The 14,078-nt window shown below is 42.6% G+C and overlaps 1 protein-coding gene across 1 annotated transcript; it reads left to right on the forward strand.

The window, feature by feature from the left end:
* Positions 1 to 1,133: 1,133 nt before the first annotated feature.
* Positions 1,134 to 12,295, forward strand: fgd1 (FYVE, RhoGEF and PH domain containing 1; the record flags this gene model as incomplete). Its single annotated transcript, XM_053314883.1, has 9 exons — positions 1,134 to 1,280; positions 1,380 to 1,472; positions 5,727 to 5,806; positions 6,881 to 6,911; positions 8,367 to 8,468; positions 9,431 to 9,559; positions 9,647 to 9,805; positions 10,610 to 10,756; positions 12,020 to 12,295. Coding segments are annotated over 9 exons (1,164 nt in total), but the record flags the coding sequence as incomplete, so codon positions are not given.
* Between the last annotated feature and the right edge of the window lie 1,783 nt (positions 12,296 to 14,078).

A 14,078-nucleotide genomic window follows, 5' to 3' on the forward strand; every position in this document is an offset into this window, starting at 1 on the left:
GTCTCCTTTTCGTTCGTTCATTCATTCTTTCCTTTTTTTTCTTCCCTCCTTCCTTCCTTCTTTTTAATAATCTGGCCCACATGAGATCACATTGGGCTGTATGTGGCCCTTGAATGAAAATGAGTTCGACACGCCTGGTTCAGGGAGTCTGTTTCCAGCTGCTGCCGTCTATAATTAACTCTCGCTGATTAAAGGAAAGCTGCTGCTGCTGCTGTAGTGTGTCTCGCTCAACAGGTTTTTTTTTGGGGGGGGGGGGGGGGGTGATTAACCCTCCTGTTGTCCTCAGATCAAGGAAGGAAAGGAGTAAGGATGAAAACAGCAAGGAATTTAGGAGAGAAAGAAGTAAGGAAGGAAAGGAGGAAGGAGGGAGGAAAGGATGGAAGGAAGGAAAGGAGTAAGGAGGGAGGGAGGGAGGAAAGGAGGAAGGAAGGATGGAAGGAAGGAAAGGAGTAAGGAGGGAGGGAGGGAGGAAAGGGCAAAGGAAGGAAGGAAAGGAGTAAGGAGGGAGGAAGGGAGGAAAGGAGGAAGGAAGGAAGGAAGGAAGGAGGGAGGGAAGGAGGAAAGGGCGTAGGGATGGAGGGAGGAAAGGGCAAAGGAAGGAAGGATGGAAGGAAAGGAGTAAGGAGGGAGGGAGGGAGCAAAGGAGGAAGGAAGGAAGGAAAGGAGTAAGGAAAGGAGGAAGGGAGGGAGGAAAGGAGGAAGGAATGAAGGATGGAAGGAGGAGGGAGGGAGGGAGGAAAGGGCAAAGGAAGGAAGGAAAGGAGTAAGGAAAGGAGGAAGGGAGGGAGGAAAGGAGGAAGGAATGAAGGATGGAAGGAGGAGGGAGGGAGGGAGGAAAGGGCAAAGGAAGGAAGGATGGAAGGAAAGGAGTAAGGAGGGAGGGAGGGAGGAAAGGAGGAAGGAAGGAAGGATGGAAAGAGGAGGGAGCAAAGAAAGAGGGGAGAAGGGGAAGAAGGAAGGAAAAATTAAAGAAAGATGGAAGAAGGAATGAAAGAAGGAACAGTCAAAAGAGAGATGGGGTCAATTTGACCCGGGAGGACGACAGGAGGGTTAAGTGCTAGATTTAGAAAAAGGAAAAAATGCCAGACGACGGCCTGATTTATGAACTACTTCCTGTTTGTGTCGTGTGTTAGGAGCGAATGAGGAAGCTGCTGAAGGTGTACGAGCTGTTGGGAGGAGAAGAAGACATCGTTAACCCGACTAACGAGCTCATCAAAGAGGGACACATCCTCAAACTGTCCAATAAGAACGGGACCACGCAGGACCGATACCTCATCCTGGTACCATTCTGATTTTACTCTCTTCTTTATTTCACTCCGTGGTCTTTTACTGAGCTATCGGACATAACTGACCTCTTATCTGTCTCTTTCTCTCTGCAGTTTAACGACAGGTTGTTGTACTGCGTCCCCAAGCTGCGCCTGATTGGGCAGAAATACGGAGTCCGTGCTCGCATCGACGTGGACGGCATGGAGGTGAGACGTTAACACATCTGTACAGCTGTGTGGGATTTAAGGATTTAACCATAAAGTGGTCTGTTAGAAACCTCATACTTTCCTACTACTCGTACTAACTCTGACGTCATTTGAAGTATGTAGTGTGTTTAACTGCGTAGTGATTTAGAGTATGTGAGAAGTTCCTGGATGGTTTACTAGATTCTCCAGAAATGCAGAGTATGCATCAAGAGCTGACTACTCACACTCACATTACCCAAGATGCAACGCTACTACTCACACTCACATTACCCAAGATGCAATACTACTACTCACACTCACATTACCCAAGATGCAACGCTACTACTCACACTCACATTACCCAAGATGCAACGCTACTACTCACACTCACATTACCCAAGATGCAACACTACTACTCACACTCACATTACCCAAGATGCAACGCTACTACTCACACTCACATTACCCAAGATGCAATGCAACTACTCACACTCACATTACCCAAGATGCAACGCTACTACTCACACTCACATTACCCAAGATGCAACACTACTACTCACACTCACATTACCCAAGATGCAACGCTACTACTCACACTCACATTACCCAAAATGCAACGCTGCTACTCACACTCACATTACCCAAGATGCAACGCTACTACTCACACTCACATTACCCAAGATGCAACACTACTACTCACACTCACATTACCCAAGATGCAACGCTACTACTCACACTCACATTACCCAAGATGCAACGCTACTACTCACACTCACATTACCCAAGATGCAACACTACTACTCACACTCACATTACCCAAGATGCAACGCTACTACTCACACTCACATTACCCAAGATGCAATGCAACTACTCACACTCACATTACCCAAGATGCAACGCTACTACTCACACTCACATTACCCAAGATGCAACGCTACTACTCACACTCACATTACCCAAGATGCAACGCTACTACTCACACTCACATTACCCAAGATGCAACACTACTACTCACACTCACATTACCCAAGATGCAACGCTACTACTCACACTCACATTACCCAAGATGCAACGCTACTACTCACACTCACATTACCCAAGATGCAACACTACTACTCACACTCACATTACCCAAGATGCAACGCTACTACTCACACTCACATTACCCAAGATGCAACACTACTACTCACACTCACATTACCCAAGATGCAATGCTACTACTCACACTCACATTACCCAAGATGCAACGCTACTACTCACACTCACATTACCCAAGATGCAACGCTACTACTCACACTCACATTACCCAAGATGCAACGCTACTACTCACACTCACGTTACCCAAGATGCAACGCTACTACTCACACTCACGTTACCCAAGATGCAACATAACTTCTGAAAAAAAAACCCAAAATACAAATGTCACAGGTAGCTACAGCGAGGGTATGTTCGCTTCCTGTTTTCAAAATAAAAGCACCTATTCTATCGTTATGGTTTTCTTAATAATAAAAAGGTAACAGGTGTTTTATTTCGTGAAAATGACAGGAAGTGCGTTACTCGCTACGGCTAACTCTGAATTCTCAGGAACAAAACTTTAAACAGGTGTTATTTGGACAAATTAGCGTCACATTGTGGATCTAAAGGGATACTTTACTTTCTTCCTAAAAAGGTTAGAAATGTGGATAAAGTGGTTTATTTACAGAGTTAGAGCTAAAATGAAATCAGCTTCAGCCTGATGATTTCAGCTCGGGTAGGAACCAAATGCATTGTGGGTAATCGTGTAGTTTACTACAGTGTAAACGGTCTGCTTACTATCTGGTCCTGTAGTGTGTAGTATAGAAGTGTGTAGTATAGAAGTATATAGTATGTAGTATAGAAGTATGTAGTATAGAAGTATGTAGTATGTAGTATGTAGTATAGAAGTATGTAGTATGTAGTATAGAAGTATGTAATATGTAGTATAGAAGTATGTAGTATGTAGTATAGAAGTATGTAGTATAGAAGTATGTAGTATGTAGTATAGAAGTATGTAGTATAGTAGTATAGAAGTATGTAGTATAGAAGTGTGTAGTATGTAGTATAGAAGTATGTAGTATGTAGTATAGAAGTATGTAATATAGAAGTATGTAGTATGTAGTGTAGTAGTATGTAGTATAGAAGTATGTAGTATGTAGTATAGAAGTATATAGTATGTAGTATAGAAGTATGTAGTATAGAAGTATGTAGTATGTAGTATAGAAGTATGTAGTATAGTAGTATAGAAGTATGTAGTATAGAAGTGTGTAGTATGTAGTATAGAAGTATGTAGTATGTAGTATAGAAGTATGTAGTATAGAAGTATGTAGTATGTAGTATAGAAGTATGTAGTATAGAAGTATGTAGCATAGAAGTATGTAGTATGTAGTATGTAGTATGTAGTATAGAAGTATGTAGTATGTAGTATAGAAGTATGTAGTATAGTAGTATGTAGTATAGTAGTATGTAGCATAGAAGTATGTAGTATAGAAGTATGTAGTATGTAGTATAGAAGTATGTAGTATAGAAGTATGTAGTATGTAGTATAGAAGTATGAAGTATGTAGTATAGAACTATGTACTATGTAGTATAGAACTATGTACTATGTAGTATAGAAGTATGTAGTATAGAAGTATGTAGTATGTAGTATAGAAGTATGTAGTATGTAGTATAGAAGTATGAAGTATGTAGTATAGAAGTATGTAGTATGTAGTATAGAAGTATGTAGTATAGAAGTATGTAGTATGCAATTTCAAACACAGCCAGAAGTGTGGTTGAATCTGAACTGCACCACATTAAACTGTCCAATAAAAACGTGACCATTAAAGGACCAGTTCACAGTTTTTCATGTCTGTCTCTGCTGTAATCACTCCTCCTGTTCATACTGACCATTAGAAGACCCATCTATAATGTAAGCATTATGAAGGGAGCTTCTAAAGTACATAATGCATGAGCAGGAGGAGTGATTACAGCGAGGAAAACCTTTGAACTTATCCTTTAAAGATCATAGGACATGAAAATATGTTGCTTGAATAATAATTTGTATCTACTGTGTTTTTTCCCACAAGAAAGGTTAAATTGTCTTCCCTCTCCTTCATGTAGAAATCCCAAATATGTGAATATTGCTAAATATGTAAATGCTGCTGATTTGAAACAGATGATGTCTCTACTGCTTTTGTGCACTGGATACATACTGGACCACTATTGGCTTTAAATTATTTGTGATGTCATGAATCGTGCAGGTACATAAAGGTGTGAAATTGAAATTCGAGGTGAGCTCAGAGAAATTTCCCCCACCTTTAAAATTCTGCAGCAAGAAGATTATTATTTATTCATTAACCTTTTCTTTTTTTTTACCTTGAAAGAATAAATGATGAATGAATCCGAGTCAACAGATAAGATCCCTTCCTTCCTTCCATCCTTCCTTCCTTCTTTCGGTTCCTTTCCTCCCTTCCTTCCTCCCTCCTTTCCTCCCTTCCTTCCTTCTGTCTGTCCTTCCTCCCTCCTTCTCTCTTTCCTCCCCCCTACCTTCCTCCCTTCCTTTGTCCTTCTTTCCTTCCTTCCTCTTTTCCTTTCTCCCTTCCTTCTTTCCTTTCCTCCCTTCATTCCTTCCTTCCGTCTGTCCTTCCTCTCTCCTTCTCTCTTTCCTCCCCCCTACCTTCCTCCCTTCCTTTGTCCTTCTTTCCTTCCTTCCTCTTTTCCTTTCTCCCTTCCTTCTTTCCTTTCCTCCCTTCATTCCTTCCTTCCGTCTGTCCTTCCTCCCTCCTTCTCTCTTTCCTCCCCCTACCTTCCTTCCTCTTTTCCTTTCTCCCTTCCTTCTTTCCTTTCCTCCCTTCATTCCTCCCTCCATCCCTCCCTCCTTCCTTCCTTTCCTTCCTTCTTCCTCCCTTCCTTCCCCCTTTCCTTTCCTCCCTTCATTCCTCCCTCCCTCCCTCCCTCCTTCCTTCGTTTCCTTCCTTCCTTCTTCCTCCCTTCCTTCCCCCTTTCCTTCCTTCCTTCCTTTCCTTCCTTCCCTTCCTTCCTTCTTCCTCCTTCCCTTCCTTCCCCCTTTCATTCCTTCCTTCCTCCCTCCCTTCCCTCCTTCCTCCCTCCCTTCCTTCCTCCTTTCCTTCCTTTCTCCCTTGACTCGAGGACAACAGGAGGATTAAAACAAGGTCTGAGACGAGGCCTTTGAACAGCTGTAGTGGAGATAAAGAATCTGATTCTGATTTTAAGGTCTGTGAATATTTAGTGGATTTGTCTTTTCTGTCTGTCCCCCAGCTGAAGGAGACGAGCAGTGTTGCAGTTCCCAGAACGTTCCTGGTGTCTGGAAAACAGAGATCCCTTGAGCTGCAGGCCAGGTTTGCTGACACAGAGACATACAGAGACACTCAGAGACACATAAAGACATATAGAGACACATAAAGACATTCAGAGACATATAAAGACATTCAGAGACATGCAGAGACACACAGAGACACATAAAGACATATAGAGACACATAAAGACATTCAGAGACATATAAAGACATTCAGAGACATGCAGAGACACACAGAGACACATAAAGTCATACAGAGACACATAAAGTCATACAGAGACACATAAAGACATTCAGAGACACATAAAGTCATACAGAGACACATAAAGACATTCAGAGACACACAGAGACACATTAAGACATTCAGAGACATACAGAGACACATAAAGACACTCAGAGACACACAGAGACACATAAAGACATATAGAGACATATAAAGACATATAGAGACACATAACACATTCAGAGACATATAAAGACATGTAGAGACACATAAAGACACACAGAGACACTCAGAGACACATAGAGACATGCAGAGACACTCAGAGACACATAGAGACATATAGAGACACATAAAGACATATAGAGACATTCAGAGACACATAAAGACATTCAGAGACACATAAAGACACATATAGACACATAAAGACACTCAGAGACACATATAGACACATAAAGACATACAGAGACATTCAGAGACACATAAAGACATTCAGAGACATATAAAGACACTGAGAGACACACAAAGACACATAGAGACACTGAGAGACATATAGAGACACATAAAGACATGCAGAGACATATAGAGACATACAGAGACACATAAAGACACTGAGAGACATACAGAGACACATAAAGACACTGAGAGACATATAGAGACATATAGAGACATATAGAGACATACAGAGACATGCAGAGACATGCAGAGACACATAAAGACATTCAGAGACACATAAAGACACTGAGAGACACACAGAGACACTCAGAGACATGCAGAGACATGCAGAGACACATAAAGACATTCAGAGACACATAAAGACACTGAGAGACACACAGAGACACTCAGAGACAGACTTGTTTTTTTTGACTAAAGTTGTGTTTGATTGTGTCTCTGCAGGACGGAGGAGGAGAAGAAAGACTGGATCCAGGTAAACACACACACGTCACGTCTCCCTGCAGAGACACTCACACTGTCCTCTTCTTCATCTTCATCATCATCATCATCTTCTTCTTCTTCTTCATCTTCTGTTTCTGTTTTCATCCAACAAAAAAAAAAAAAAACCCAGAGTGGAAAAGATAAAAATATCATCAAAAGAATTTGTTGTTGTCTGAGATGTAGCAGCAGCAGCAGCAGCAGCAGCAGCAGCAGCAGCAGCCGTGAAGATGAAAATCAAACATAGACAGACCGAGTGAATAAATGATGACGTCCATGAATCACCGAAGAGCCGAGAACAGAATCAGATCAGTGAGCAGCGACGAGGAGACTGAACCAAACTGATATAAAATGTCATATTTCCATAAAGTTTTCCATCATTTGACCTTTGATTGTCTTTTTAATGACGTCATCGCACTGTGTCCTCTTCTTCTGTAGAATTAGCGCCACCTGCTGTTTATCTGCTCACACACACAAACACACACATACACACACACACACACACACACACACATACACACACACACGATGCGGATGGAAACAAACATTCACTACATTTTATTTTCATCCTTTTCTTTTAACCCTCTTGTTGTCCTCGAGTCAAGGAAGGAAGTTAGGAAGGGAGGAAGAATGAAGGAAAGGAGGAAGGAAGGGAGGAAGAAGGAAGGAAAGGCGGGAGGGAGGGAGGAAGGAAGGAAGGAAAGAAGGACAGAAGGGAGGAAGAAGGAAAGGAAGGAAGGGAGGGAGGGAGGAAGGAGGGAGGGAGGAAAAAGGAAGAAAAGGAGGAAAGAAGGAAGGAAGGGCAGAAGGATAGAAGAAAGGAAGGAAAGGAAAGAAGGAAGGGAGGGAGGGAGGAAGAAGGAAGGAAAGGAAGAATGAAGGAAGAAAGGAAGGAAGGACAGAAGGAAGGAAGGAAGGACGGAAGGAAAGAAGGAAGGAAGGAAGGAAGGAAGGAAGAAAAGAAGGAACAGTCAAAACAGACAGGGTCAATTTGACCCGGGAGGATGACAGGAAGGTTAAGATTTGTCCTTCATGTTTTTTTATATATATAAACCTGATGACCGAGACTGACGTTACATCATCAACCCTTTCTGTGCAGATGTTAAAGCAGGTCAAAGCGTGTAATGTCTCCCCTTTTTTTTTTTTCCTGGTCGGCTTTTTATGTGAAACATCTGCAGGAAGAGTTGAGTTTCACAGACAGTTGCTTAACAACAAATTTTCCACGGCCTTTATTTTCTAATCAGGTGTGAAGTGAGAGGCGATATCTCAGGAGCTCCTCGACGCTGCAGTAAAAGTCTCTTTGGATAAACATCAAACTCTTCTGCTTGAATCACCAGAAACAAAAGATGATCAACCCTGTTTGAAGCCGTTATTACAAACTGGCTTTTATATTATTTTGTGTGTGTGTGTGTGTGTGTGTGTGTCTGTGTGTGTGTTTGTGTGTTTTCAGGCCATCCAGGCGACCATCCAGAGACACGAGCAGACGGTGGAGAGCTTCAGACATCTGACCTGTTCGCTACGAGACGATGAGTCCACACCGCCTCACTCCCCGGTAACACATAAATCACTTTTAACAGACCTGTTACAGCGTGTCAGTCTGCCCCCAGTGGTCTACTGCGGTACTGCAACTATAGAAACAAACAACTGTGTAGAGCTGCAACTATTATTTTCATTATTTATTTTTTATTTTTTTGTTCCATAAAAGTTCAGAAATATTTCCAAAAGCCCAAAATGACATCTTTAAATGTCGTGTTTTGCCCCGGCGGGGAGTTCTGGTCCTCTGAAATGAGGCCAACCAGGAAGTAACTTAGAACTGCATTCTATCAAAAGGCCACCAGGGGGCGACCGTCTCTATACAAGTCAATGGAGAATTCACCAACTTCTCACTTGATTTCTAACCTCAGTAAACGTTTTCAAAATGTGTTTATGGTCTCAATCGCTAGTTTAAAGCCTTCTTCAATGCAGTATGATGTTCATTTGGGACATTTTGGCCTCCCTGATTTTATATTTGACGATAAAGCAGGGTATGCATTAGGGCGTGGCTACGTCATGATTGACAGGTTGATTGACCAATGTCCTCGAGATCCAGCCCTCGCAACCATAGCAACCTCCCCGCTCCACCCATGGCCCCGCCTCATGCCCATATAAGTAGAATCCGTGTTTTTATTTTTCCCAGCATGCACCTGAAATTTTCAAGATGGCGCTGCCTAGATTCGAAACTATTGGCTTCCGAGCAGCAGTCCACAAACCAATGGGTGACGTCACGGATGTTACGTCCATTTCTTTTATACAGTCTGTGATTTTGCCCACAACCAAAAGATATTAATGCAGCTCCATGACTTTAAACTAGTGAACTATAAGATAGAAAACTCAACAAAAATACAGTTCAAGCTTTTTCAGGAGGGTGAAACCTTCAAACTGAACATTTGTTGTCATTTTTAAAGTAAATGTAGCTGAAATTCTTGATGCCATTAAAGTCAAAGCTGTCCATCTGTCTCTCCGTCTGTGTCTCAGAGCTGTGTGGAGTTGGGGAAGCGAGCTCCGACTCCGATCAGAGAGAAGGAAGTCACTCTGTGTATGAAATGTCAGGAGCCGTTCAACTCCATCACCAAGAGACGACACCACTGTAAAGCCTGTGGACACGTACGTTCGTCACATTACTACAGACATTTATAACAACTGTAACCATGACAACCACAGATATTTACCGTACCGTCTAACTGTCTCCAGGTGGTTTGTGGGAAATGTTCGGAGTTTCGTGCTCGTCTTTCGTACGATAACAACCGGACCAACCGTGTCTGCGTGGACTGCTACGCCACGCTGGTGGGAGTGTTGCCCTCGCCCGCCACGCTGACCAGCAGCACCCAAAGGAGGCGCTCCATCCTGGAGGTTAGTGTGACTGTCCGTGTTTGTTAACCCTCCTGTCGTCCTCCCGGGTCAAATTGACCCCCGACTGTTCCTTCCTTCCTTCCTTCCTTCCTCTTTCTTTAATTTTTCCTTCGTTCTTCCCCTCCTTCCCTCTTTCTTTGCTCCCTCCTCCTTCCATCCTTCCTTCCTTCCTTCCTCCTTTCCTCCCTCCCTCCCTCCTTACTCCTTTCCTTCCTCCCTCCCTCCCTCTGCCCTTTCCTCCCTCCCTCCCTCCTTACTCCTTTCCTTCCTTCCTTCCTTCCTCCTTTCCTCCCTCCCTCCCTCCTTACTCGTTTCCTTCCATCCTTCCTTCCTTCCTCCTTTCCTCCCTCCTTCCCTCCTTACTCCTTTCCTTCCTTCCTCCTTTCCTCCCTCCCTCCCTCCCTCCTTACTCCTTTCCTTCCTTCCTTCCTTCCCTCTCTCCTAAATTCCTTCCTCTTTTCATCCTTACTCCTTTCCTTCCTTCCTCCTGTCCTTCCTTGATCTGAGGACAACAGGAGGGTTAAAGGAAACCAAGTCTCAAATTTCAGATTTTAGTTTTGTTGAGCCAAATATTTGTTTATTATGAAAAGTTTCACAGCTTCTGTTTTATTCTCTGTCGGTTTTACTGTTTCACAACTACAGCAGAACTATAAATATTATATCATATCACTAAAATATACCACAGAAAATAGCAAACTCTTAAAACTGATATTTTTGTAATGTAAAATTTTCTCTTGCATTTTCTCTTTTTACTGGCTGAAAACTGACTCCCTCTCGTTCTCTCTCTCTCTCTTGTTGCTATAGAAACAGGCCTCGTTGGCAGCAGAGAACAGTGTGATTTGTAGTTTTCTTCACCACATGGAGAAAGGAGGGGGCCGGGGCTGGCAGAAGGCCTGGTTTGTCATTCCCGAAAACGAGCCGTTGGTGCTCTACATCTACGGAGCTCCACAGGTACGTTATTAAACGAGTTCACAGTTTTATAAAGTCTATTTTAAAACAATAAGGTGCCTAAGTGAATAGTGAACCATGTTTTTTTCTTCCTGTAATCATCCCTCCTGTTCATACTGACCATTAGAAGATTCCTTCATAATGCAATAACATACGTGACTAAATCCACAGTCCTCCTTCTGTGCAAAAAATGTATTTAAAAGTTGATTTGAAGCTAATATGAAGCTTCAGCGTCCAAATGAGTCAAATCTTCATCTTCTATGTTTCAACGTTACAGTGTTTTTAGTACCAAAGTCTCTTTTTGTTACTATACTTCCACCACAGCTCAACAGGAAACACTAAGAGGGAATCTGATGCTATAAAGACTGTAAATGTGTCAGATATCCACTTCATATGACTAACTCCAACTGCTAAAGCCTCATGTAAGCTTCACAGCTACTTTTAAATTACAGTGTGGATTTAGTCCTCTATCACTTTACATTGAAAGCACATTTGAAGGAGATCTTGTACTGCTAGCGCCCCCTAGAGCCTGCAGCCTTCACTACAGATAGAGTATAAACTAAAAAACAATGCAGTAAGTATTTTGGCACTGAAAGAAGTTCCTCAGTCTGACAGAAGTTAGAGGAAGTGATGATCCTGAGTCACTGAGACTTGTTCACAAGCTGCAGGCGATGGTGTCTGCTCTCATCTGGATTAAACTAAATGCTGATGAGCTTCTTGAAGAGTATTATGATGGCAGATGAGTTATTAATGATCCAATCGGAGTATTAAAGTATTAACCCTCCTGTCGTCCTCCCGGGTCAAATTGACCCCACCTCTCTTTTGACAGTTCCTTATTTCATTCCTTCTTCCCTCTTTCTTTAATTTTTCCTTCCTTCTTCCCCTCTTTCCCTCTTTCTTTGCTCCCTCCTCCTTCCATCCTTCCTCCTTTCCTCCCTCCCTCCTTACTCCTTTCTTTCCTTCCTTCCTTCCTTCCTTTGCCCTTTCCTCCCTCCCTCCCTCCTTACTCCTTTCCTTCCTTCCTCCTTTCCTCCCTCCTTTCCTCCCTCCTTACTCCTTCCTTCCTTCTCTCCTAAATTCCTTCCTCTTTTCATCCTTACTCCTTTCCTTCCTCCCTCCCTCCTTACTCCTTTCCTTCCTTCCTCCTTTCCTCCTTCCTTCCTTCCTTCCTTCCTTCCTTCCTTCCTTCCTTCTCTCATGGTGTTTGAGGTCAAATACTTCACAAATCAGTATTTTACTTACATGGATTTATTGTTTCTCCTCCAGGATGTGAAGGCGCAGCGCAGCATGCCTCTGATTGGCTTTGAGGTCTCCCTCCCTGAATCATGTGACCGCCTGGAGCGACGCCACGCCTTCAAGATCTCCCAGAGTCACCTGACCCTGTACTTCAGCGCCGATGGGGAGGAGCTCCAGCGGCGGTGGATAGACGTCTTGTCGAGGGCCGGCAGGGGGGAGGAGCTTCAGATCCACCGACCAATTGCGGAGAGTCTAGAGGAGGAGGGGGAGGAGCAGCTAGCTGCGGCAGAGGAGGAGAACACGTGATTTCATTGGATGAGGAGCGCGGAGTCTTTGAATGATGAAGAATCCAGTTGGAAGCAAAACCTACAAAACCAGTTGTAGCTGATATTTAACACACACACACACACACACACACACATACACACACATACACACACATCCACACACACACACTGTGTATTTAAAGTTGCGTGGTTCGTCTGCATGATTCCTCCCTGCTGTCCACACAAGATGGCGCCTCTCTCTCTCTCTTTCTCTCGGTTGGATTCATCTGCCAGGTGTTGTGGGCGGAGCCTCTGATTCATTCATCTATAAAAGTCTTCGTTGTAAATTCTCCCCCGAACACAAAAACCACCGCACGGCTCTCCTCAGTCTGGTTTGTGGAACGGCTCAAATTACTACATTACCCACGAGCCTCAGCTACTGCTGCTGTTACGAGGAAGAAAACTGACCCAAAAAACTCCAAAAAAACGTGAATTCAAATTTGTGAATTTTGCAAAAAGGAAGTCGTACAAAGATCTGCACGGCACCACAGTCTGAAGCTCTCTGATCGGACAATAACGCACATTTAATCAACTCCAATATCTCCAGTTACTGACTCACTCTTCTGTGTCTCTCGTGTCCTTTTTACTTACAAGACAACAGGAAGTGGTTTACTGATGAACTCACTTTATTGGTTGGTTTCGTGAGTTTGTCTTGTTTTTTTTAACGTGCGTTTCCCTGACAACAGCCCGAGAAAACACTGAGCAACAGTCAGGAGACACCAAGAAAGCAGATTCTCATTCACGCTCTGATTCTCACAGCTCGACCAAGAATCTGCATCACTGCTCCTTTATCGCACATTTAAAAAAAGAAAAAGAAAAGATGTTTCACTTTTTTCACAAAGTCCGATGAAAGAAACTGAATGTTGAATATAACGCAGCTCGGTCACATCCATGTTGGACGATTCTGCACCTCATGATTTACATGCAGGGGCAGGAAGTAGTTTGTCTTTTTTTGTAAGGAAGAAGAAGAAAGTGACGGAGAGTCCAGAAATGAACAGTGGATATTGGAAGTGTTAGCGTGCCCCAGATTTGCTCCAGACAAATACGCAGTTACACTCGCTTTGAGCTGCGCAGTATATGATTTGAGGCGTCGCTGTTCTGCAGTTCGTATCTTGAATTTTCTTAAAATGACACAAGCAGGAAGTACAGCAACACACATTCCTCCACAGACGCCATGTTTGCTTGCATACTGTTGCCTAGGTAACAGCTAATGGGGATCCAAATAAACTAAACTACATGTTGCCTCCTCGAGGAGTGAGATTAATCAATGTGACCGGAGCTTAAAGGTGCGTTCAGACAGAAATCGAATCCTCTGCCCGAAACATTATCATGAATTTGATCGTTTGTATTTTGGGTCAATGATGTTTATTTGTGTCCATGTAGTTTAGTCAAATTTAAAGGGGTTAAAATTTGAAAGTAAATCAATCTTTTTTTTTTTGTGGACCAAGCATAAAATTTCTGCTTTTAATCTATTTTGAAAGAATATATTATTATGATAATGGCAAAACAATGTCTAAGTGGTGTAACCATAAAAACTTACCTTAAAATAAAGGTAATGAAATACAATTGTTCTAAATATTAAATTTAATCTGGGGAATCATGTAAATCATTTTGTGGTTACGCCATTTGACATTTTCAGGAGCATTCAGTCTTACTTTTGGTTTGGTTTCAAATTATATAAAACCAACAAATGTACATTTTAACAAACCTGATGCTGCTTTTAAGACCATTTTTAAAAGACGATATTTTTGAATTGCTCATCT

This window comes from Scomber japonicus, unplaced genomic scaffold (genome assembly GCF_027409825.1).
Source record: "Scomber japonicus isolate fScoJap1 unplaced genomic scaffold, fScoJap1.pri scaffold_469, whole genome shotgun sequence".
NCBI classification, from domain to species: domain Eukaryota; kingdom Metazoa; phylum Chordata; class Actinopteri; order Scombriformes; family Scombridae; genus Scomber; species Scomber japonicus.